Source organism: Atractosteus spatula (assembly GCF_055471065.1).
Source record: "Atractosteus spatula isolate fAtrSpa1 chromosome 10 unlocalized genomic scaffold, fAtrSpa1.hap1 SUPER_10_unloc_2, whole genome shotgun sequence".
Taxonomy (NCBI): Eukaryota; Metazoa; Chordata; class Actinopteri; order Semionotiformes; family Lepisosteidae; genus Atractosteus; species Atractosteus spatula.
In genome coordinates this window covers 515,519-539,989 of record NW_028296622.1, presented here as the reverse complement: position 1 = coordinate 539,989, position 24,471 = coordinate 515,519, and the positions used below count along the sequence as shown (strand labels likewise).

Below are 24,471 nucleotides of genomic sequence, written 5' to 3'. Positions count from 1 at the left end.
TCTGATCTCTCACAGCAAGGAGAATATCCTGACACCCTCCTGACCCTGGGTTACAGATAACAGTGCAGCACCCCAAAACATAACACTTCCCCAGTACCCCAAAACAATCATCTTCGGCACACCAAAACATAATCCCACCTAGCACCCTAATATACAATCCTACTGCAGTACCCCATATTAATAAGGCTAAGTTGGATCTCTCGTCAGACACAAGCCTGATTTATCAGACCTTATATAGAACTGAAGTTCTGAAACACCTATAGCAAAGAAAAACCTAAGTCTTATATGCATTTCATTTCTGCATCATGGATCAACAACATATAGATTCTGTCATCCAGGGTCGATTACTTGAGATTCTCACCTCCCACAGTGAGGGTCACAGTGCTGATAGTGTATCCCTAAAGGTCCCTCACTGTGTAGTTGCGCTGTTCAGCTGGAGTGAGGGAGCGCAGTATCAGAGAGCCGTCCCATACCGACACTCTGTCTCTGTACTGGGGGACACAGCTGGCTGTGCTGCTCTGGACAGAACACACTGAGGTCCAGTTTTCACCTCCTGCAGGATCAAACAGCACCTCCACTCGCTCTCCAGTGAACAGAGGGAGAGACAGACAGATTCCAGGCTGTCAGATGACAGTGTCTCTGTGAGCTGAAAGACAATCAGGACAGAGGATGATATAAGAACACACTCAGTCAAGAATATAGAGCCCTCTAGTGACCCTACTGTAGACCTGCACACCGCCCACAGTGAGGGCGAGGGGTTGGGGGTATCCCCAGCAGAGTCCTGGACTGTCTTTGTCAATCTAAAATAGGTGGATTAAGGGTTCTCTGAAATTGGATGGCACAGTGGCTTGCGTCACTGTCATGCACTTGTAGTATCCTCTCATGAGGCACCAGTAATGTAGGGGTTGTGCATTTACTGGGACAATTCTTAATTGTAGCAGTAAGTCACAAAATGATTCTTTTCATGGCATTAGAATCCAACCTTGCGGTATAACTCAAACAACGCACACACATGGGTACTAATACACAAGAATACATTTATTAATACATAAAATGTGCATATAAACATAACAGATCTTATCGAGAGGGTTAGCAGAATACAAAAGGTATATATTCAATCACGAAGAGTTACAAACCAAGAGGGACATACGCGCACTATATCATTCATTAAGACCGTTTCGTAAATTAACTTGGTTACAACTTCTACACTAGATACTCAAAACAAGTACATAACTCTTAGGAATTAAATTGATATCAACTGGTTGGGATAACAATTGAATACTTGAGCTGTAATGCAGTGAAGTTGAATACTCATCCAATCTCTGGGGATTCAGATCTCTTGCGGGCACAAAGAAACAGCTGCAGGATTGTTGCTGTCCAATCCGCGCTCTCTGGCTCGGTGCCAAGCAGTGGCCGTGCTGTTGCGGCTTGTAACGTGGTGGAGATCCTGCGATGCTCTGCGCTGCTCTCTGAAGACCGGCTAGTTAGTGTTGGCTTTAACTAGCGAAGTTTGTGCACAGGAGAAAAGTTACTGTGGGGGTCCCAGCAGGTCAGGAAGAGGACCGGTTCGTTCCTGATGAAGCGCTGGTTCTGAATACTGATTCAGCTGTCCACAGTTCCGACCTGTTCACGAGGCCTGCTGCTGGTGCTAACCTTGGGTGGATCCTTTGGTTACTCGTGGCAACCTCCGCTCTCGACTCTTAGAACAGAGGAAAGTCCTGCACTCGGACACACTGGCTGTTACGTGGTTGTCCGGGCTGAGTCTCAGGATGGTCAGGTGGAGCCCTGAGGCTGAATGTCCAGGAGGCGTGCTGGGAACTGTGTTCCCTTCGGAACCGTCCTGCCCTGGAATTGTTCCACAGGCTCTCTGTGTTGCCTGTTTTTACCTGGAGGAACTGCAGGTTGTTCATTGGTTCAAAGTTTCATGGGCATCAGAGACCTACGTGGTATTACCACGCCTGCCAGTCCCTGATTGGTTGATCAAGGTGAGATATGAGTCACTTACTCCTGACACTTAGGAATGCAGTCCAGATGTCCATCTGGCACTCCCTAGACAGATAGGCGCCAATGGATGACCATTGATCATGATAGCCAGGCTTAGCTAAGTGCATCCCCCTTTGGGAGCTGTCCCTTATCAAAAGAAAACATCTTTAAATCAGCCTGCATGAATAGCTTCTCTGTGGCTGCACCACAGAGATGAACAGAGAGATGGGGCCTCATTTGGGAAAGCACAGCAATGCTTAATTCTGTCTTATTAACAAGCATTGCCGCTACATCTGTCTGCACACAATTCCTGGGGTGCTGTCTGTGTGGAGTTTGTATGTTCTGCACTCGTTTATGTGTGTTTCCTCCTGGTGCTCTGGTTTCCTCCCACAGTCCAAACACATGCTGGACGGGTTAACTGGTTCCTGGGAAAACTGGCCCTGATGTGAGTGTTGAACTGGTTACTTGCCCTGTACTGGGTAAAGAATTTAAAAATGGATGGATGGGTTACCGTAAAACTGCCTTTACTTCACAATTAACCACATGGGCATCGATGATTTGCAAGAGATGTACAACTAATCTTGTTTTCATCTTGGTTTGAAATTATTCTTCTACAACCTTGAACACTCCTGAGTAGTTGTTAAATTTCATGTCCTGATGCTGGGGTGACTGCAAGCCTGTCTGTCCAGGCCAGAGTCCGACTGCTGACAGCAAGAGTAACTGTACTGAGAGGCTTTCAAATGAAACAGCCACACTAGGAAACTCACATGCTCTAACGTCAGAGCTCTAACTGGGACTCGTAATCTAGATGTGAAAAACAATTCATTTAAACACATCATAATACTGACAAGTACTTTATAAGTTTATCAATGTCTGTTACCTGTGATAGTGAGTGGAACAACTCCAAGTCTTGTCACACGACTGTCTTTCCTCCTGTAATAACACCCATACAGTTGCTCATCAGAGAAGGTTGTGCTGCAGAGTCTCATGGAGAAATTCCCCTGTGAGACTCCCTCTTTGGAGATGTTAATCCTGAGCTCAAAGCCAGGGCCAGGGTAGACTGTTTCATGACTGAAAACCACCACGTTTCCTGACTCGTGTCTCCACAGAATATCGATCTGATCACTGGAGTTTCCAACAGCTGCTGTTCCATCGCAGGGCAAGACAACGCACTCCCCAAATCTCCCTGAGACTGGGGTATCTCCAGAGACTGGGCGAGAGAGGATGAAGAGGTTATCTCTAAATAAACATAATACAAGACACTTCATCTTTGTCGTAAAGTGTGCAGAGTTCAGGCAGATTACCTGTTTAGCTATTCAGCTGACACTGTGATTTGCTCAGACAGCTGGACATTAATAATAATATTAAATAGCTATAGCTCTTTTCTGGACACCCCACTCAGAGCTGTTTCCAGAGTGATGAAGCCAGTTCAGAGAGGGGGGTTATTAGGTGGCCATGATGGGTAAAGACCAGGGGGAAATGCTGTAAAAGAAAACCAAGTTTAACTGTGTGGACGACGTCTTTGATTTATTTTTTATCACGCTGCCATTGTTAAGAATTAAGTGTTTCATGAGAAAATACTGTTGTTATTTAAAGTTGTTGGGTGTGTTGGAACTCCATTTTAATTGGTCTTATTAACATGACATCTGGAAAAATTAACTACTAAGCTTGGCACGTGTAACTCAACAAATACAGGACCTATAATCACATTTAAAAACAAGTAGGTCTAAGCTTTACCGTCAACAATCAAGACAGAACATAAAACTGCATTCGAACTTAAAATATTGTATCGACCGCGGGTTTCGGTACGGAATGGAGCAGGCGTGGGACTCAGGGAATGGGGTTGAGCAACACATTTAATAACTCGAATCAGGAAAGGTACACACACAGGGACAGGGGTTACAGCGCTGCACCTACACTAACATACACACACACGAAGGGAATAGACTATCCCAGCCTCCGTCCCACTATATACAGTCCGGTAGTCCCCAGGTGCTGTTCTCAGCCCGCCCTGCGTGGCGCTACATTGTAATACATGTTACATGTTTCACGTTCTTTATGGAATTTAAATACAATTTAAACCCCACCCCAAAAGTACTAAAAGAGGGAGTATTATTAAAACATTTGACTTATGAATATGAAATTTACCCAAGATGACTAATACATTCAATACTGTATAAATAAATGTTCTTTTTTCGAATTTCCTCTTACATAGTACAACAAAATATCAAAATCCTTAATATAAAATCTTAGTATTCTATATTTCCAGAGAATTCCCATGACGTGAATTGAATGTGCTCTGTCTGGCGATCTCTGTCGCTAAAGTTGGCGCAAGAGGTAGACAGTTTAAGAAGCACTTAGTGATTAACGAGTGGGTCGGGTAGCACGTAGATAACGTTCTACTTTAGTTACGATAGGATTTGGGAAACACTCGTAAATTAACGATCGATCTTAAGAGCAAGTTTACGATGTTCTTAGCGCTACGATGCTTTCGGGAAACTCACCCCTGAATAGTCAGCTTTTGCTCATGGTAATCTCCAAGTGTAAGTTACTGACTTTAAGATGGAAACAGAGGAGATCATATTAAATAGGGATGAGTATGAGGCTAAAAGCATTCTCACACAGTGCGTGTAGCTTACTTATTTTTGTTTTTGTTTTTTAACCAAACTTGTAGTGTATCTTTTACATTTAGGCCAAATTTATAAAACATTTACAAAAAACATTAAAAAGCAAATAAATCCCTCCGTCAGATCATTTAGCCCTTTGAGAAGGAGTTAACTGGTTTATTTGTAACTGAAGCCGGTGTCAGTGAGAGGCACAGATGAGGCTCTGTCTTCCTGTGTGCAGTCGGCCAGAGTCTAGTGAGCTTGTTGTCCTGGTTTGTGCTTCGCTCTGCTCTGAGCTCAACTGCCTAGTTTCCCTGCGGTCAGTGTGAGCCCTGCCTGAGCACAGACACCACAGAGAGCAGCCAAACTGCACAGCTCCTCTCTCTGTGCTCATAGTTCACACCCCTGAGCTACTGCAGGACCCTGAGTCTGGGGGTCTGTACTCTCTCAGCCACAAGCACTTCCTCCTACTTCAGAGGGACCAGATGAACAGCTCAGTCTGCTGTCACCCATTAGAAACTGCTCTTTCAGTTAGTGATTCTGCAGGTGACTATTCATTAGAACCATTAAACACTTTAAGCTGTGGTTTGATTTGAGGACGGCGCTGACAATCCTCAAATTCTGTGGACACAATATTACACAAGACATGTTCTGTTTGAAATCCTTTACACTTGTTGGAAGAACTTTAGTTTTTCAGTGTAGCTCACTGATCACAGCTGTGTCTCGAGAGAAGCCAGGGTATCGGCTTCAACAACAGGGCGGGTCAGCTTGTTTTCCAGTGTTGCATGTGTAGGCACTGACAGAATCGGTAAACCCAAACAACAGTGGCAATAATGAAAATACTGTGCTTTAATCAAGGTTGACGACCAACCCAGCTCGTCCAGACCTCGCTGCGAGACTGGACTGTCCTCCCTCGTCGTCCTGCTGGTGACTCTCCCCCTCTACCCTGCTGTCCTCCGGCTGCGTCTCCCGTCTCTTCCACAGAGCAGATCAGTGTGTGGCTGTGGTCCCCAGGACACGGTAATCAGGGAATAGGTCCGTCAGTGCAATGTGTAAGAGTGTAACAGGTTAGACCCACAGCTGATGCCGGTCAGGTGACATTTACAGAAGCGGGGCCTGCGCTGTAAACAGTTCAAACAAAGGACGATTAGAAGAATTCCTGTTTTAAAATCTCATTGCCACAATTGTATTATGAAGATGATAATCTTGTAGGTGTATAAGCCTCCTATTTAAAATGAGATGGCACCCTGCATTCCAGAAATATATTTCACAATACAGTTACATAAGAGGAGAATGCATCAGGTGGCACAGTTTTTATATTTATTTATATTGGGGTTTTATGCACATTGTATACATGGACAAATATTCTATACACAGTACAGTATGTTTCAAACTGAGAGGTGATCAGTGCTGCTGCTTTCGTTGAGTTCGAGTTCGTGGGTCCATTTGAGGGTGCAGAGCAGAGAGAGCACAGCCCACTGAGTACAGGTCTGAGCTCAGAGCTCTTCCAGAGAGCTAGTTATCTTCGAGCAGTGACGAAGCCTGCATTCGCATACTGGTCTTCTTCCTGGAAACAGGCAAAGAAATACAAATCAGAACATAAGTTACAAACGGGAGATCTTCATTCAGCCCAGGTAGCGCTGGTGGTTAGCAGGTCATTGATCTGAGGATCTCACCCAGCTGTGTCCTGAGAGAAGCTTCAACAACATGGCTGGGCAGCTTGTTCCACACTCCCACCACCCTCTGTGTAAAGAAGCACCTCCTGTCCTGACTGGAGGAGCTCATCCAGCTGTGTCTTGAGAGAAGCTTCAACAACATGGCTGGGCAGCTTGTTCCCCACCCCCACCAACCTTTGTGTAAAGAAGCAGCTCCTGTCCTCAGTTATACATGTACGTCCATGCTTTTTGTCAGTAACCACAGGCTGAAATCTTGAGTCTTGGAGGAGACTGCGATGTTTACACTTGTTTACATTTGTCCACACTTTTTTTTACCTACTTATCAATCATGTTTGGGAAGAAATGCGACAGGAAACATTTTCTCTTCCTGCTAGCCACCATCAACCCAACTGCAAAACTAAAACACTCCATAGTCCTTCAAAGAGGTATTTTTTTTAAAAAAAGGTTGTTTCCAATACTTATACAATACAGGGTCACAGGGGGGAGCTGGGGTCTATCCCAGCATGCAACACGCACAAGACAGGAGTCTTGACAGCATTACTTCTCAAAACCTGCAGTGGGGAGATGCTTCACAGTTACAATAGTTTCTAGATTCGAGGAGACCTACAACTGCCTTATTAAAGGAGCTATTATACCTGCACACGACTCTGCTTTTTCGCTGGGGTCGGACTAGACTGGCCATTTTCTGCACCTGTTCAGAAAAAAAACACCTGTTTTGGTGAATTGATCATCGCAGGACACAAAGGCATTGAGATTTACGTAAAAATCTGCTATACCGCTTGAACTTGACCTCTGTTGGTTTAAATGGTATTTCACTGTAAGGCAGACTTGCTGAAAGGCATCTTAAGCCACTTCTTGTCAACATCTGAACTGAAGGTTCATAGTTTTATAACCAGATTGCTTTGTAAGACTTTTTACAGCAGCATTAATGTTTAAATGACACTTACTCGTGATTGTCTTTGGTCAATAATAGTTTGATTTTAGTCATTGTGTATGACTATTATACAGCTCTTTGATTTTAAAAAAATAAACCTTATAATAGTAATAATTGTGTTCCGAAAAAGTTGAGATTCTGTCTGATCGCTGTTCTTGCAGTTACAGAGCAGGCTGAGAGTATAAAGACTCGATGACCTGTTCTTTGCTGGAAGAGACAGAAGACGCAGCCGGAGGACAGCAGGGCAGAGAGAGGGAGTGTCACCAGCAGGACGATGAGTCAGGACAGTCCATTCTAGGGCGGTGTAATGACAGTGAACAGGTGAAAGGGAAGAGTCAGGGGTGGGAAAGAGTTTGTCACAAAGGCAGAACTGCCAGCCTGCGGTGAGAGGGTCTCCGAGAGGGGAGACAAGTATTCATGCAGAACATCCTCTTCGCCATTAGAGCTCAATCTAATCCAATTCAAGAGCCCCCGTCTCTCACCTGTTTTCGCTTGTTCAGACTGTATCCTATCATGGACAGCAGGCACGCAGCCAGGACAGTGATCCCAGAGGCCAGTGCTATCTTGTGCCACTGGGACGTCCCATCTCCAGCACTGCAGAGTCCTGCAATAACAGCACCGATGCACTGCGTAAGGAACGGAACACTGCAGACATGCCCTGACCCCTGCAGAAGAGTACAGTACAATATACTGGAGCTTCTTAGTGTGTCACAGTGTGTGTGATATAGTATAATACACACTGATCTGCTCCAGACTCACCCCAGTGTGTGATACAGTATAATACACACTGATCTGCTCCTCTATCACCCCAGAGTGTGATATAGTATAATACACACTGATCTGCTCCTCTATCACCTCAGTGTGTGATACAGTATAATACACATTGATCTGCTCCAGACTCACCCCAGTATGTGATACAGTGTAATAATCACTGATCTGCTCCAGATTCACCCCAGTGTGTGATACAGTGTAATAATCACTGATCTGCTCCAGTCTCACCCCAGTGTGTGATATAGTATAATACACACTGATCTGCTCCTCTATCACCCCAGAGTGTGATATAGTATAATACACACTGATCTGCTCCTCTATCACCTCAGTGTGTGATACAGTATAATACACATTGATCTGCTCCAGACTCACCCCAGTATGTGATACAGTGTAATAATCACTGATCTGCTCCAGACTCACCCCAGTGTGTGATATAGTATAATACACACTGATCTGCTCCAGTCTCACCCCAGTGTGTGATACAGTATAATACACATTGATCTGCTCCAGTCTCACCCCAGTGTGTGATACAGTATAATACACACTGATCTGCTCCAGACTCACCCCAGTGTGTGATACAGTATAATACACAATGATCTGCTCCAGACTCACCCCAGTGTGTGATACAGTATAATACACACTGATCTGCTCCAGACTCACCCCAGTGTGTGATACAGTATAATACACACTGATCTGCTCCAGACTCTTACCCCAAGTCAGTGTGACGCAGTAGTTGGAGCTGTGATGAGTGACAGTACACTTGTATTCCTCGATCTCACTCTCTCTGATCTCCACACTCTTCCTCAGCTGATAGGTGGCGTCTCCGTTGGGTCTGAGCCCACTTGACCACATGTCCTGTCCCTCGGTCTCTCCAGCCCTGGACAGACTGACCTCTATGACTCCAGGACTGAAGCCAGTGACCAGACAGGACAGAGAACAGTTCTGTGTGTCTCCCTGACGCTTGGAAGAGACAAACACCTGAGGAGAGACTGAGAGGGAGACCAGAAGCAATGTTAACGCACTGAGAATCAGTGTGGACACTGTGCAAGGTGAGGTGACATCAATGCACAGACAACTTCTTGTGTGGCTCCTTTCTGTAAACCTTTACAACCACAACATGTCATTATTAGACAATTATACAAATCAAATCATTATTTGACAATTATTACAAATCATTATCTCTTTGTCTGTTGGAGATCACACATTGTATTATTATTATTGAGAGACGGGCTCACTGTTCTTCAAGCTGGGATAGGAGATCACACACTGTATTATTATTATTGAGAGACAGGCTCACTGTCTGTTCCTCAGGCTGGGACAGGAGATCACACACTGTATTATTATTGAGAGACAGGCTCACTGTCTGTTCCTTAGGCTGGGACAGGAGATCACACACTGTATTATTATTATTGAGAGACAGGCTCACTGTCTGTTCCTCAGGCTGGGACAGGAGATCACACACTGTATTATTAGTGAGAGACAGGCTCACTGTCTGTTCCTCAGGCTGGGACAGGAGATCACACACTGGATTATTATTATTGAGAGACAGGCTCACTGCCTGTTCCTCAGGCTGGAACAGGAGATCACATACTGTGTTATTATTATTGAGAGGCAGGCTCACTGTCTGTTCCTCAGGCTGGGACAGGAGATCACACACTGTATTATTATTATTGAGAGACAGGCTCACTGTCTGTTCCCCTGGCTGGGACAGGAGATCACACACTGTATTATTATTATTGAGAGACAGGCTCACTGTCTGTTCCTCAGGCTGGGACAGGAGCTCACACACTGTATTATTATTATTGAGAGACAGGCTCACTGTCTGTTCCTCAGGCTGGGACAGGAGGTCACACACTGTATTACTAGTATTGAGAGACAGGCTCACTGTCTGTTCCTCAGGCTGGGACAGGAGATCACACACTGTATTATTATTATTGAGAGACAGGCTCACTGTCTGTTCCTCAGGCTGGGACAGGAGATCACACACTGTATTATTATTATTGAGAGACAGGCTCACTGTCTGTTCCTCAGGCTGGGAAAGGAGATCACACACTGTATTATTATTATTGAGAGACAGGCTCACTGTCTGTTCCTCAGGCTGGGACAGGAGCTCACACACTGTATTATTATTATTGAGAGACAGGCTCACTGTCTGTTCCTCAGGCTGGGACAGGAGCTCACACACTGTATTATTATTATTGAGAGACAGGCTCACTGTCTGTTCCTCAGGCTGGGAAAGGAGATCACACACTGTATTATTAGTGAGAGACAGGCTCACTGTCTGTTCCTCAGGCTGGGACAGGAGATCACACACTGGATTATTATTATTGAGAGACAGGCTCACTGTCTGTTCCTCAGACTGGGACAGGAGATCACACACTGTATTATTATTATTGAGAGACAGGCTCACTGTCTGTTCCTCAGGCTGGGACAGGAGATCACACACTGTATTATTATTATTGAGAGACAGGCTCACTGTCTGTTCCTCAGACTGGGACAGGAGATCACACACTGTATTATTATTATTGAGAGACAGGCTCACTGTCTGTTCCTCAGACTGGGACAGGAGATCACACACTGTATTATTATTATTGAGAGACAGGCTCACTGTCTGTTCCTCAGGCTGGGACAGGAGATCACACACTGTATTATTATTATTGAGAGACAGGCTCACTGTCTGTTCCTCAGACTGGGACAGGAGATCACACACTGTATTATTATTATTGATTGACAGGCTCACTGTTCCTCAGGCTGGGACAGGAGATCACACACTGTATTATTATTATTGAGAGACAGGCTCACTGTCTGTTCCTCAGGCTGGGAAAGGAGATCACACACTGTATTATTAGTGAGAGACAGGCTCACTGTCTGTTCCTCAGACTGGGACAGGAGATCACACACTGTATTATTATTATTGAGAGACAGGCTCACTGTCTGTTCCTCAGGCTGGGACAGGAGATCACACACTGTATTATTATTATTGAGAGACAGGCTCACTGCCTGTTCCTCAGGCTGGGACAGGAGATCACATACTGTGTTATTATTATTGAGAGGCAGGCTCACTGTCTGTTCCTCAGGCTGGGAAAGGAGATCACACACTGGATTATTATTGAGAGACAGGCTCACTGTCTGTTCCCCTGGCTGGGACAGGAGATCACACACTGGATTATTATTATTGAGAGACAGGCTCACTGTCTGTTCCTCAGGCTGGGAAAGGAGATCACACACTGTATTATTATTATTGAGAGACAGGCTCACTGTCTGTTCCTCAGGCTGGGACAGGAGCTCACACACTGTATTATTATTATTGAGAGACAGGCTCACTGTCTGTTCCTCAGGCTGGGACAGGAGCTCACACACTGTATTATTATTATTGAGAGACAGGCTCACTGTCTGTTCCTCAGGCTGGGAAAGGAGATCACACACTGTATTATTAGTGAGAGACAGGCTCACTGTCTGTTCCTCAGGCTGGGACAGGAGATCACACACTGGATTATTATTATTGAGAGACAGGCTCACTGTCTGTTCCTCAGACTGGGACAGGAGATCACACACTGTATTATTATTACTGAGAGACAGGCTCACTGTCTGTTCCTCAGGCTGGGACAGGAGATCACACACTGTATTATTATTATTGAGAGACAGGCTCACTGTCTGTTCCTCAGACTGGGACAGGAGATCACACACTGTATTATTATTATTGATTGACAGGCTCACTGTTCCTCAGGCTGGGACAGGAGATCACACACTGTATTATTATTATTGAGAGACAGGCTCACTGTCTGTTCCTCAGGCTGGGAAAGGAGATCACACACTGTATTATTAGTGAGAGACAGGCTCACTGTCTGTTCCTCAGGCTGGGACAGGAGATCACACACTGGATTATTATTATTGAGAGACAGGCTCACTGTCTGTTCCTCAGGCTGGGACAGGAGCTCACACACTGTATTATTATTATTGAGAGACAGGCTCACTGTCTGTTCCTCAGGCTGGGACAGGAGGTCACACACTGTATTACTAGTATTGAGAGACAGGCTCACTGTCTGTTCCTCAGGCTGGGACAGGAGATCACACACTGTATTATTATTATTGAGAGACAGGCTCACTGTCTGTTCCTCAGGCTGGGACAGGAGATCACACACTGTATTATTATTATTGAGAGACAGGCTCACTGTCTGTTCCTCAGGCTGGGACAGGAGATCACACACTGTATTATTATTATTGAGAGACGGGCTCACTGTCTGTTCCTCAGGCTGGGACAGGAGATCACATACTGTGTTATTATTATTGAGAGGCAGGCTCACTGTCTGTTCCTCAGGCTGGGAAAGGAGATCACACACTGGATTATTATTGAGAGACAGGCTCACTGTCTGTTCCCCTGGCTGGGACAGGAGATCACACACTGTATTATTATTATTGAGAGACAGGCTCACTGTCTGTTCCTCAGGCTGGGACAGGAGCTCACACACTGTATTATTATTATTATTGAGAGACAGGCTCACTGTCTGTTCCTCAGGCTGGGACAGGAGCTCACACACTGTATTATTATTATTGAGAGACAGGCTTACTGTCTGTTCCTCAGGCTGGGACAGGAGGTCACACACTGTATTACTAGTATTGAGAGACAGGCTCACTGTCTGTTCCTCAGGCTGGGACAGGAGATCACACACTGTATTATTATTATTGAGAGACAGTCTCACTGTCTGTTCCTCAGGCTGGGACAGGAGATCACACACTGTATTATTATTATTGAGAGACAGGCTCACTGTCTGTTCCTCAGGCTGGGACAGGAGATCACACACTGTATTATTATTACTGAGAGACAGGCTCACTGTCTGTTCCTCAGGCTGAGACAGGAGATCACACACTGTGTTATTATTATTGAGAGACAGGCTCACTGTTCCTCAGGCTGGGACAGGAGATCACACACTGTATTATTATTATTGAGAGACAGGCTCACTGTTCCTCAGGCTGGGACAGGAGATCACACACTGTATTATTATTATTGAGAGACAGGCTCACTGTCTGTTCCTCAGGCTGGGAGAGGAGGTCACACACTGTATTATTATTATTGAGAGACAGGCTCACTGTTCCTCAGGCTGGGACAGGAGATCACACACTGTATTATTATTATTGAGAGACAGGCTCACTGTCTGTTCCTCAGGCTGGGACAGGAGATCACACACTGTATTATTATTATTGAGAGACAGGCTCACTGTCTGTTCCTCAGGCTGGGACAGGAGGTCACACACTGTATTATTATTATTATTGAGAGACAGGGTCACTGTCTGTTCCTCAGGCTGGGACAGGAGATCACACACTGTATTATTATTATTGAGAGACAGGCTCACTGTCTGTTCCTCAGGCTGGGACAGGAGATCACACACTGTATTATTATTATTGAGAGACAGGCTCACTGTCTGTTCCTCAGGCTGGGACAGGAGATCACACACTGTATTATTATTATTGAGAGGTAGGCTCACTGTCTGTTCCTCAGGCTGGGACAGGAGATCACACACTGTATTATTATTATTGAGAGACAGGCTCACTGTCTGTTCCTCAGGCTGGGACAGGAGGTCACACACTGTATTATTATTATTGAGAGACAGGCTCACTGTCTTTTCCTCAGGCTGGGACAGGAGATCACACACTGTATTATTATTATTGAGAGACAGGCTCACTGTCTGTTTCTTAGGCTGGAAAAGGAGATCACACACTGTATTATTATTATTGACAGACACGCTCACCGTCTGTTCCTCAAGGTGGGACAGGAGATCACACACTGTATTATTATTATTGAGAGACAGGCTCACTGTTCCTCAGGCTGGGACAGGAGATCACACACTGTATTATTATTATTGAGAGACAGGCTCACTGTTCCTCAGGCTGGGACAGGAGATCACACACTGTATTATTATTATTGAGAGACAGGCTCACTGTTCCTCAGGCTGGGACAGGAGATCACACACTGTATTATTATTAATGAGAGACAGGCTCACTGTCTGTTCCTCAGGCTGGGAGAGGAGGTCACACACTGTATTATTATTATTGAGAGACAGGCTCACTGTCTGTTCCTCAGGCTGGGACAGGAGGTCACACACTGTATTATTATTATTGAGAGACAGGCTCACTGTTCCTCAGGCTGGGACAGGAGATCACACACTGTATTATTATTATTGAGAGACAGGCTCACTGTTCCTCAGGCTGGGACAGGAGATCACACACTGTACTATTATTATTGAGAGACAGGCTCACTGTTCCTCAGGCTGGGACAGGAGATCACAAACTGTATTATTATTATTGAGAGACAGGCTCACTGTTCCTCAGGCTGGGACAGGAGATCACACACTATGTAATTATTATTGAGAGACAGGCTCACTGTTCCTCAGGCTGGGACAGGAGATCACACACTGTATTATTATTACTGAGAGACAGGCTCACTGTCTGTTCCTCAGGCTGAGACAGGAGATCACACACTGTGTTATTATTATTGAGGGACAGGCTCACTGTCTTTTCCTCAGGCTGGGACAGGAGATCACACACTGTATTATTATTATTGAGAGACAGGCTCACTGTCTGTTCCTCAGGCTGGGACAGGAGATCACACACTGTATTATTATTATTGAGAGACAGGCTCACTGTTCCTCAGGCTGGGACAGGAGATCACACACTGTATTATTATTATTGAGAGACAGGCTCACTGTTCCTCAGGCTGGGACAGGAGATCACACACTGTATTATTATTATTGAGAGACAGGCTCACTGTTCCTCAGGCTGGGACAGGAGATCACACACTGTATTATTATTATTGAGAGACAGGCTCACTGTCTGTTCCTCAGGCTGGGAGAGGAGGTCACACACTGTATTATTATTATTGAGAGACAGGCTCACTGTCTGTTCCTCAGGCTGGGACAGGAGGTCACACACTGTATTATTATTATTGAGAGACAGGCTCACTGTTCCTCAGGCTGGGACAGGAGATCACACACTGTATTATTATTATTGAGAGACAGGCTCACTGTCTGTTCCTCAGGCTGGGACAGGAGATCACACACTGTATTATTATTATTGAGAGACAGACTCACTGTTCCTCAGGCTGGGACAGGAGATCACACACTGTATTATTATTATTGAGAGACAGGCTCACTGTCTGTTCCTCAGGCTGGGACAGGAGGTCACACACTGTATTATTATTATTATTGAGAGACAGGGTCACTGTCTGTTCCTCAGGCTGGGACAGGAGATCACACACTGTATTATTATTATTGAGAGACAGGCTCACTGTCTGTTCCTCAGGCTGGGACAGGAGATCACACACTGTATTATTATTATTGAGAGACAGGCTCACTGTTCCTCAGGCTGGGACAGGAGATCACACACTGTATTATTATTATTGAGAGACAGGGTCACTGTCTGTTCCTCAGGCTGGGACAGGAGATCACACACTGTATTATTATTATTGAGAGACAGGCTCACTGTTCCTCAGGCTGGGACAGGAGATCACACACTGTATTATTATTATTATTGAGAGACAGGCTCACTGTCTGTTCCTCAGGCTGGGACAGGAGGTCACACACTGTATTATTATTATTATTGAGAGACAGGGTCACTGTCTGTTCCTCAGGCTGGGACAGGAGATCACACACTGTATTATTATTATTGAGAGACAGGCTCACTGTCTGTTCCTCAGGCTGGGACAGGAGATCACACACTGTATTATTATTATTGAGAGACAGGCTCACTGTCTGTTCCTCAGGCTGGGACAGGAGATCACACACTGTATTATTATTATTGAGAGGTAGGCTCACTGTCTGTTCCTCAGGCTGGGACAGGAGATCACACACTGTATTATTATTATTGAGAGACAGGCTCACTGTCTGTTCCTCAGGCTGGGACAGGAGATCACACACTGTATTATTATTATTGAGAGACAGGCTCACTGTCTTTTCCTCAGGCTGGGACAGGAGATCACACACTGTATTATTATTATTGAGAGACAGGCTCACTGTCTGTTTCTTAGGCTGGAAAAGGAGATCACACACTGTATTATTATTATTGAGAGACAGGCTCACCGTCTGTTCCTCAAGGTGGGACAGGAGATCACACACTGTATTATTATTATTGAGAGACAGGCTCACTGTTCCTCAGTCTGGGACAGGAGATCACACACTGTATTATTATTATTGAGAGACAGGCTCACTGTTCCTCAGGCTGGGACAGGAGATCACACACTGTATTATTATTATTGAGAGACAGGCTCACTGTTCCTCAGGCTGGGACAGGAGATCACACACTGTATTATTATTAGTGAGAGACAGGCTCACTGTCTGTTCCTCAGGCTGGGACAGGAGATCACACACTGGATTATTATTATTGAGAGACAGGCTCACTGTCTGTTCCTCAGGCTGGGACAGGAGGTCACACACTGTATTATTATTATTGAGAGACAGGCTCACTGTTCCTCAGGCTGGGACAGGAGGTCACACACTGTATTATTATTATTATTATTGAGAGACAGGCTCACTGTCTGTTCCTCAGGCTGGGACAGGAGGTCACACACTGTATTATTATTATTGAGAGACAGGCTCACTGTCTTTTCCTCAGGCTGGGAGAGGAGATCACACACTGTATTATTATTATTGAGAGACAGGCTCACTGTCTGTTTCTTAGGCTGGAAAAGGAGATCACACACTGTATTATTATTATTGACAGACACGCTCACCGTCTGTTCCTCAAGGTGGGACAGGAGGTCACACACGGTATTATTATTATTGACAGACAGGCTCACTGTCTGTTTCTCAGGCTGGGAGAGGAGATCACACTAGGACTGTAGTACTGCAGACACGTCCTGTTCACACAGGATCACACAGCATTCACATTCACACAGACACAGATGCATACTCATACACGAGCCAGTTTCCCATAAGCCAATTTACCCACCAGGGAGGAAACCCACACAAACATGAGGTGAACATGCAAACTCCACACAGACAGCACCCCAGAAACTGCACTGTGCCACCCACTCCTCTGCACATGGGGGATGTTTTTACAAAACTCCTTGTGCAGAGCTTCTAGGGGCATTTGTCTCCTATTGTATCTGATATCTCTCTGTCTCACCTGTGTGGTTCTTGTCTATTTCTCTGAACTCCAGGAATCTCTTCAGTGTTTCCATACAGTCAATCTCCAGGAAGAATCTTGTAAACTGGGTTTTAACCCTGTTCTGGTTCCAGTCCCTCTGAGTGTCCTTTGCCTGTAGGGAACTTGCTCTCCAGATCATATTGTCCACCTCAAAGGACAGGAAGTCTTTTCCATTGAAGCCGTAGTGATCAAACAGAGCCACACTCCCATCATCCCCCAGTCTACAGCCTCGCCACCTCTGGAGCACATCTGGAGAGAGAGACCAAGACACTGTCACACACACAGAGAGAGCGGGGACAGTGACACACACAAACAGAGACAGAGGACACTGTCACACACACAGAGAGAGTGGGGACACTGACACACACACACAGAGAATGGGGACTGTCACACACACAGAGAGAGTGGGGACACTGACACACACACAGAGAGAGTGGGGACTATCACACACACACAGAGAGAGCGGGGACACTGACACACGCATAGAGACTAACACTACAGACGCACACTCCCATTATCCCCTAGATCACAGCACATCTGAAGAGAGAGAGAGACCGAGGACAGTGACACACACACACAGAGAGACAGAGGACACTGTCACACATGTGCGCGCACACACACACACACACACACACAGAGGACAGAGGACAGTGCGGAAGGCTGACTGACCTTTCCCCATGTTGCTCCTCTTCCTCAGGATTCCCTGCAGCCTCTCCCTGTTCTCCATCTCCTCGAGCTTGTAGTCGATGTCTTCGAGGCCAGCAGCTCCACTGGGCCAGTGGCGGGTGCGAGTCTCTCTCTGGGAGGTGCTGTCCCAGTGAGAGACCGTCTGCTGGTCCAGCACCCTGGAGATCAGGAGCTGGGAGAGGAGCCCCGCCTCCGACACTGCTGTGGAGGTGTAGACCAGCGAGTGGGAGGCCGAGGCGCTCTCTGTGTGCGGGGGAGTGAAAGGAGAAAGCTGTGATGCAGAAAGAGACCACCAGCGCCCAGATTCCTGCTGTTACTGAAAATCAGACCCGGCCGGGTTCGAGCGCAGCTCCGGGGTGGGAGCTGGGAGAATTCCAGGTGGCTACTGGGAAGTTCAGGATTCATCCCTCCACTCCCAGTTACTGAAGCTGCTGCTCAGGAAGATCTTCAATCCCTGCTGTGGGTGGTGGAGACTCTCCGCTAATGACATCCAGCCATCGAACAGCGCTCTCCAGTACAGGGTCATAGTGGAGCTGGAGCCTATCCCAGCATACAACAGGCACAAGGCCAGATACACCCTGAACAGGACACCAGTCCATCAAGGACACACACACACACCCTGGACAGGACACCAGTCCATCACAGGACACACACACTCTCACACACCCTGGACAGGAGACTAGTTCATCACAGGACACACACACTCACACACACCCTGGACAGGACACCAGTCCATCACAAGACACACACACACACACACACACACACACCCACACCCACACCCACACCCACCCTGGACAGGGCACCAGTCCATCACAGGACACACACACACCCTGGACAGGACACCAGTCCATCACAAGACACACACACACACACCCTGGACAGGACACCAGTACATCACAGAACACACACACAACAGGGCCAGTTTTCCCAGAAGCCAATTAACCGACCAGCATGTGCTTGGGAAAACCATGGAAACACATGGGGAGAACATGCAAACTCCCCACAGACAGCAGCCCCAGGTCTGGAATTGAACCTGGGGTGCCAGAACTGTGAGGCAGCAGTGCTGACCTACTGCGCCCCACTGTGCTGCCCTCCTCTGTGAAGACCGACATTACAGCAATGGAGACGAGCTCCTCTTTTTTTTGGAGGGGACGCGAGTGTGACCCCACCCTCTCTGATCAAGGCTCCAGAGAGCAGACCCAGAAGGTTCCCCATCAGAGCTGCTCCAGCGTTGACACTCACCTTCTCCGACAGACGGTATCAGGAAGACTCCCAACACGATGAAGAAACTCCACATTGGAGAAATGGGCTGAAAAAAACAAACAAACAAAAAACAATATTGAGCTGGATTAGAATGTAATATGACCCTGATTATCATATAATCTGAATTGGATCTGGATGTAAACTGAATGGGATTAGAATGTAATCTAAACTGTCTTGGGTTTCATCCAAAGTGAATGAAGATACACCGTGAACTGGGTGAGGATGATGTACCGTACGGACTACAAACTGACATCAGGATGTAATTTTATCTGGAACAGGTTTAATATCCGATGCCTGACTCTTTGCATGTTATGTTTAAAGGGGAGCATCCCATAAAATCCCATAGACACTAGTCCATCACAAGACACACACACACAGACTCACACACCCTGGACAGGACACCAGTCCATCACAGGACACACACACACACTCACACACCCTGGACAGGACACCAGACCATCACAGGACACACACACACTCACACACCCTGGACAGGACACCAGTCCATCACAGGACACACACACACATTCACACACCCTGGACAGGACACCAGACCATCACAGGACACACTCACACACCCTGGACAGGACACCAGTCCATCACAGGACACACACACACACACTCACACACCCTGGACAGGACACCAGACCATCACAGGACACACTCACACACCCTGGACAGGACACCAGTCCATCACAGGACACACACACACACACTCACACACCCTGGACAGGACACCAGACCATCACAGGACACACTCACACACCCTGGACAGGACACTACTCCATCACAGGGCACACACACACAGACTCACACACCCTGGCAGGACACCAGTCCATCACAGGACACACACACACTCACACACCCTGGACAGGACACCAGACCATCACAGGACACACACACACACTCACACACCCTGGACAGGACACGAGTCCATCACAGGACACACACACACTCACACACCCTGGACAGGACACCAGACCATCACAGGACACACTCACACACCCTGGACAGGACACCAGTCCATCACAGGACACACACACACACACTCACACACCCTGGACAGGACACCAGACCATCACAGGACACACTCACACACCCTGGACAGGACACTACTCCATCACAGGGCACACACACACAGACTCACACACCCTGGCAGGACACCAGTCCATCACAGGACACACACACACTCACACACCCTGGACAGGACACCAGACCATCACAGGACACACACACACACTCACACACCCTGGACAGGACACTAGTCCACCACAGGACACACTCACACACCCTGGACAGGACACTAGTCCACCACAGGACACACTCACACACCCTGGACAGGACACTAGTCCATCACAGGACACATGCACACTCACACACCCTGGACAGGACACTAGTCCATCACAGGACACACTCACACACCCTGGACAGGACACTAGTCCACCACAGGACGGACACACACACACACACACACACACACACACACACACACACACACACACACACACACACTGGACAGGACACTAGTCCATCACAGGACACACACCGCTGGCCATGATCCTGATGAAGCAAGCCTGCCACCTACAGACCTGAAACAGGGATGTAGGAGCCTGTGATGGACTGGTGTCCTGTCCTGTCCAGTGTGTGTGTGTGTGTGTGTGTGTGGCCTGTGATGGACTGGTGTCCTGTCCAGTGTGTGCGTGTGCCCTTTGATGGACTGGTACACCAGTGTGTACCAGTGTGTATGTGTCCTCTGATGGACTGGTGTCCTGTCCAGTGTGTGTGTGTGTGTGTGTGTGTGTGTCCTGTGATGGACTGGTGTCATGTCCAGGGTGTGTGAGTTTATCTGTGTGTCCTGTGATGGACTGGTGTCCTGTCCAGTGTGTGTGTCCTGTGATGGACTGCTGTCCTGTCCAGGGTGTGTCCAGGGTGTGTGAGTGTATCTGTGTGTCCTGTGATGGACTGGTGTCCTGTCCAGGGGGTGTGAGTGTGTGTCCTCTGATGGACTGGTGTCCTGTCCAGGGGGTGTGAGTGTGTGTCCAGTGATGGACTGGTGTCCTGTCCAGGGGGTGTGAGTGTGTGTCCTGTGATGGACTGGTGTCCTGTCCAGGGGGTGTGAGTGTGTGTCCTGTGATGGACTGCAACCTATAGACCAGAAACAGGGATGAAGGAGCCAGCAAAGAAAACTGGGAAGACTTCCAGCAGGGCTGTGCATGAGCACAACTCAACAATCGCCTTCCACTCTGCGTCCACTGCCACAGCCAAGTGTGAACAGCCTGGGAGAGCCCCATGGACACCAGTGTGTGTCTGTGTGTGCAAGACTGGGATCCACACTCATGACTCGACTGGCTCCTTCGCTCTGTGCCCACGTCAAGCCATGTCTGGGGTCACCCAGACTCACAGAGAAGCCTACCAGCGCCAGAGATCAGTCCATAGATCAGCGTCAGTCCAAACGTGTTCCCCGTTCCTGTTGTCCTGAGAGTCATCTCCTCTACCACACCAGCAGTCCGCCCAAGAAAACCTGCAAAGGAAAAAGTAACAGATTTATTCCCTGCTGAAAAAAGAAGAAAGAAAACGCAACGTTTCGGCCGTGGAGCCTTCTTCTGGTGTGGAGGGTGTAAATATATTATTTCCCCAGTAACGCGCTTATTGTAAACACTATGCTCTACCGAAGTGCTTTTCGTGAAATTCGTTAACACCATTTGGACTTGTGCACTCGTGTTTGTTATTATTTTGTAAATATATAAGAGATTATGCCGGGTGTTCTTTGTTAAGTGCGTGTGAAACCGACAACTACTTCAAGGTACGTCTGAGGACTTCCTGGTGGCTTCTCTCAATACATTAACAGTATATTACAATCAGACTCTTACTTCGGTGCTTCATTCAATAAAATCAATTTCAACTGGAAAGCATCTTTCGTTTTGGGGATTTGAGTGGGGGAACATTTCTCATTTCTGTTTAGCAAAAAGACTGAAGTTTTGCGCAGTAGTAGGGCAATTAATTTAAGTCTGATCTATTAGTTACAAAGGCCCAATGCAGTATTTATATTAGCAGAAATAAACAGGAATGGCAAAACCCACAGTACAACTGACATGTTCTACATATTACAGCGAGTTAAAATTCACACATCGGGTCCAGTTGGACGAGTATTTGCATATAATGAAGAAAAGGCAACGTGCAGGTTACAGGAATTGTAAGACAGGAATTCACCAACATCGGCTTTCCTCTAGCTGGAAACTTACAGAAGGGCTGCGGAATATTTTAGGAGCGGTCGGACAATTGTGGAGCTGTATTATATTTCTAACCCGATCCCCTGTCTTCTTAAAAGGAGATAATTAAAAATCCGGTTCGGTGACCGTTTTCATCGTTCCTGTTGTAATTGTAATTTTGCATACAACAAGAGAATTTAAAATGGCCTTTACAGGTTCAGCCTCGCCTTTGCCCGCTGGTTTTAAGGTTTTAAGGTTTTAAATTCTGGCACGGCGCGGGTTAATATAAACTGTTATTTTTCATCGTTTCCTGAAACTTTTCCACTGTCCGTCCGGTGCCCTGCTGAAGTCTATGGGCTGCGCATGCGCTTTGCATTTCTTCTTACTCTGTAAGGAGCGACTCGTTAAAAAACTTTTCACAACATTTCACAAAGTACACGATGCCAAATATCCCGATGTGACACTGATTTTTAAATCGCAACACCTTATTTCCGTTATTAGGGTGGTGCTAATTAAGTTGTGGTTAAAGTACGGCTATTTTGTACTTTAATTCTACATACGCAATTGTTTTTCCAAACTGAAAGTAAAAGTTTGGCTAGCTTCCGCTGTTTAACACAGAACTACTCCGAAGGAAAAAACAACAGCATATATTTAACGCCAGTCTGTCATACTTCTACCCACCCCCCCAAATGTAAAGCAAACGCTGTACATGTGAAAATATTCACTTTTTCCATGTTCGTTTAGAAGAAAAGACTAGATGAGAGAGTCGTCATTCGGGCCATCCTGTTTGGCAGTTAGTAGCTATTTGATCCTAATATATCACCCAGCTGTATCCAGAAGCCAGGATATCGGCTACAACAACTTGAATTTGCAGCTTTTTTGCACGCCCCTACCACCCTTTGTGTAAAGCAGCGCCTCCCGATATCAGTACTAAACGCGCTGCCCTGTAGTTTCCCCTTGTTGGCGACACATATTTAGTCAGGAAATACCTATTTATATAGAAAAACAGCTCACAAACCTCACTTCATTGCAACTTCATCCCCGTAAGCCGACAGCTACCGCCTAGAAAGAAAACTTGAAGGCTGTCCTGAAAGCTTTCAACTTTAATTGAAAACTGAAGGCTGTCAGCGATGCTCGTCTGTAACCGGAAACCATCCTCCATCCAGCTGCTGGCGCCCCCTAGGATCCAGCTGTGAAACTGCAGCGAGTGACACTGTTGAAAGTGGCTAATTCAATCCAGGGCGAGTTCATTTTCAAAAACTGGAATTCAGTCTTAAATCGTTCTTACCAGGACATAATCGGCTACATTATTGTATTGTTTCATGTTTTGGGGTATCATACGAAAAATAAGATGTTAGTGTGAGAGTTTGAGCTGTACATATCAGTTGAAAACGTAAGGTGTTATATACAAACATAATAGGTACAAAAATACCTAGTAATAAAAAAGAGTCATGAATGCCCACAGATCAAGAACAGTTATCTTGTATTGAAGTTACAGGGGGTGACTAACTATCCTTAAATGTGTTCGCGTGTGAAAACAAAATGTACTGGAACAAGTAATAGCTTTATTCCATGCTGAAAAAAAGAAGAGAGAAAACACAACGTTTCGGCCGTGGAGCCTTCTTCAGGTGTGAGAGAGACAAGACACAGTCTGTGTACTTAAAGATGGTTTTCCGAACTCATACATCAGAAAGACTACCGAAACCAAACTTATCCTGCAGCTAGGATCACACCTTCCCCCTTCTCTTAATGACAGACTACTATTCTACTAAATTTTCTCCAGTCATTGGAAGTTTCATTTCACATCTCTCTGCACCCATTCTGACTTCACACCTCTTGATTGGCCTCTCTTTCTGTCCCCTACTCCCGCCTCTCACTCCTCCTCCCTCCCCACCTTTGTTCTCCTGCTACTTTACCTTTGCCTCCTGCCCTGTCTCTTTCACACCTGAAGAAGGCTCCACGGCCGAAACGTTGTGTTCTCTTTCTTCTTTTTTTCAGCATGGAATAAACCTATTGCTTGTTCTCTCTTTCTGTCTCCTTCTCCTGCCTCCCACTCCTCCTCCCTCCCTGCTTTTGTCCCGCTACACTACTGCCTTGTCTCTCATGTTTGCCACATGATCCACGAATTACACTCCAGACGTACTGTAGAAACGTACAGCACACTGTCTATAGCATTGACAAATACCAACCAGATCTTAACA

The 24,471-nt window shown here is 46.4% G+C and overlaps 1 protein-coding gene across 4 annotated transcripts; it reads right to left on the bottom strand.

Annotated features, from left to right (window-relative positions):
• Positions 1-5,890: 5,890 nt before the first annotated feature.
• Positions 5,891-23,445, bottom strand: LOC148812552 (major histocompatibility complex class I-related protein 1-like). 4 transcript variants are annotated; one of them, XR_016086319.1, is made up of 10 exons: positions 23,289-23,445; positions 21,475-21,582; positions 19,041-19,107; positions 17,778-18,038; positions 17,088-17,357; positions 8,681-8,959; positions 7,682-7,803; positions 7,397-7,493; positions 6,901-6,956; positions 5,891-6,156 (listed from the first exon to the last, which is right to left on the bottom strand). XR_016086319.1 is itself a non-coding variant. In XM_088908581.1 (9 exons), exons 3-9 carry the CDS (start codon positions 19,093-19,095, stop codon positions 6,105-6,107), a joined length of 1,095 nt encoding a protein of 364 aa, XP_088764707.1. In that variant the 5' UTR covers positions 19,096-19,107; positions 21,475-21,582; positions 23,289-23,442; the 3' UTR covers positions 5,891-6,104. The 4 variants fall into 4 exon arrangements, 3 of the variants coding, with proteins under 3 accessions (XP_088764707.1, XP_088764708.1, XP_088764705.1); XM_088908581.1 differs by lacking the exon at positions 7,397-7,493 and having other exon boundaries at positions 23,289-23,442; XM_088908582.1 differs by lacking the exons at positions 7,397-7,493; positions 8,681-8,959 and having other exon boundaries at positions 23,289-23,442.
• Between the last annotated feature and the right edge of the window lie 1,026 nt (positions 23,446-24,471).

What these genes read in the sequence shown, in the direction of transcription:
- LOC148812552 (XM_088908579.1), bottom strand. Translation starts at nt 19,095, where the DNA reads ATGTGGAGTTTCTTCATCGTGTTGGGAGTCTTCCTGATACCGTCTGTC. An exon ending in GATACCGTCTGTCGGAGAAG is followed by an intron (nt 18,039 to 19,040) that starts GTGAGTGTCAAC and finishes CCCCGCACACAG; the next exon opens with AGAGCGCCTCGGCCTCCCAC. An exon ending in GAGGAGCAACATGGGGAAAG is followed by an intron (nt 17,358 to 17,777) that starts GTCAGTCAGCCT and finishes CTCTCTCTCCAG; the next exon opens with ATGTGCTCCAGAGGTGGCGA.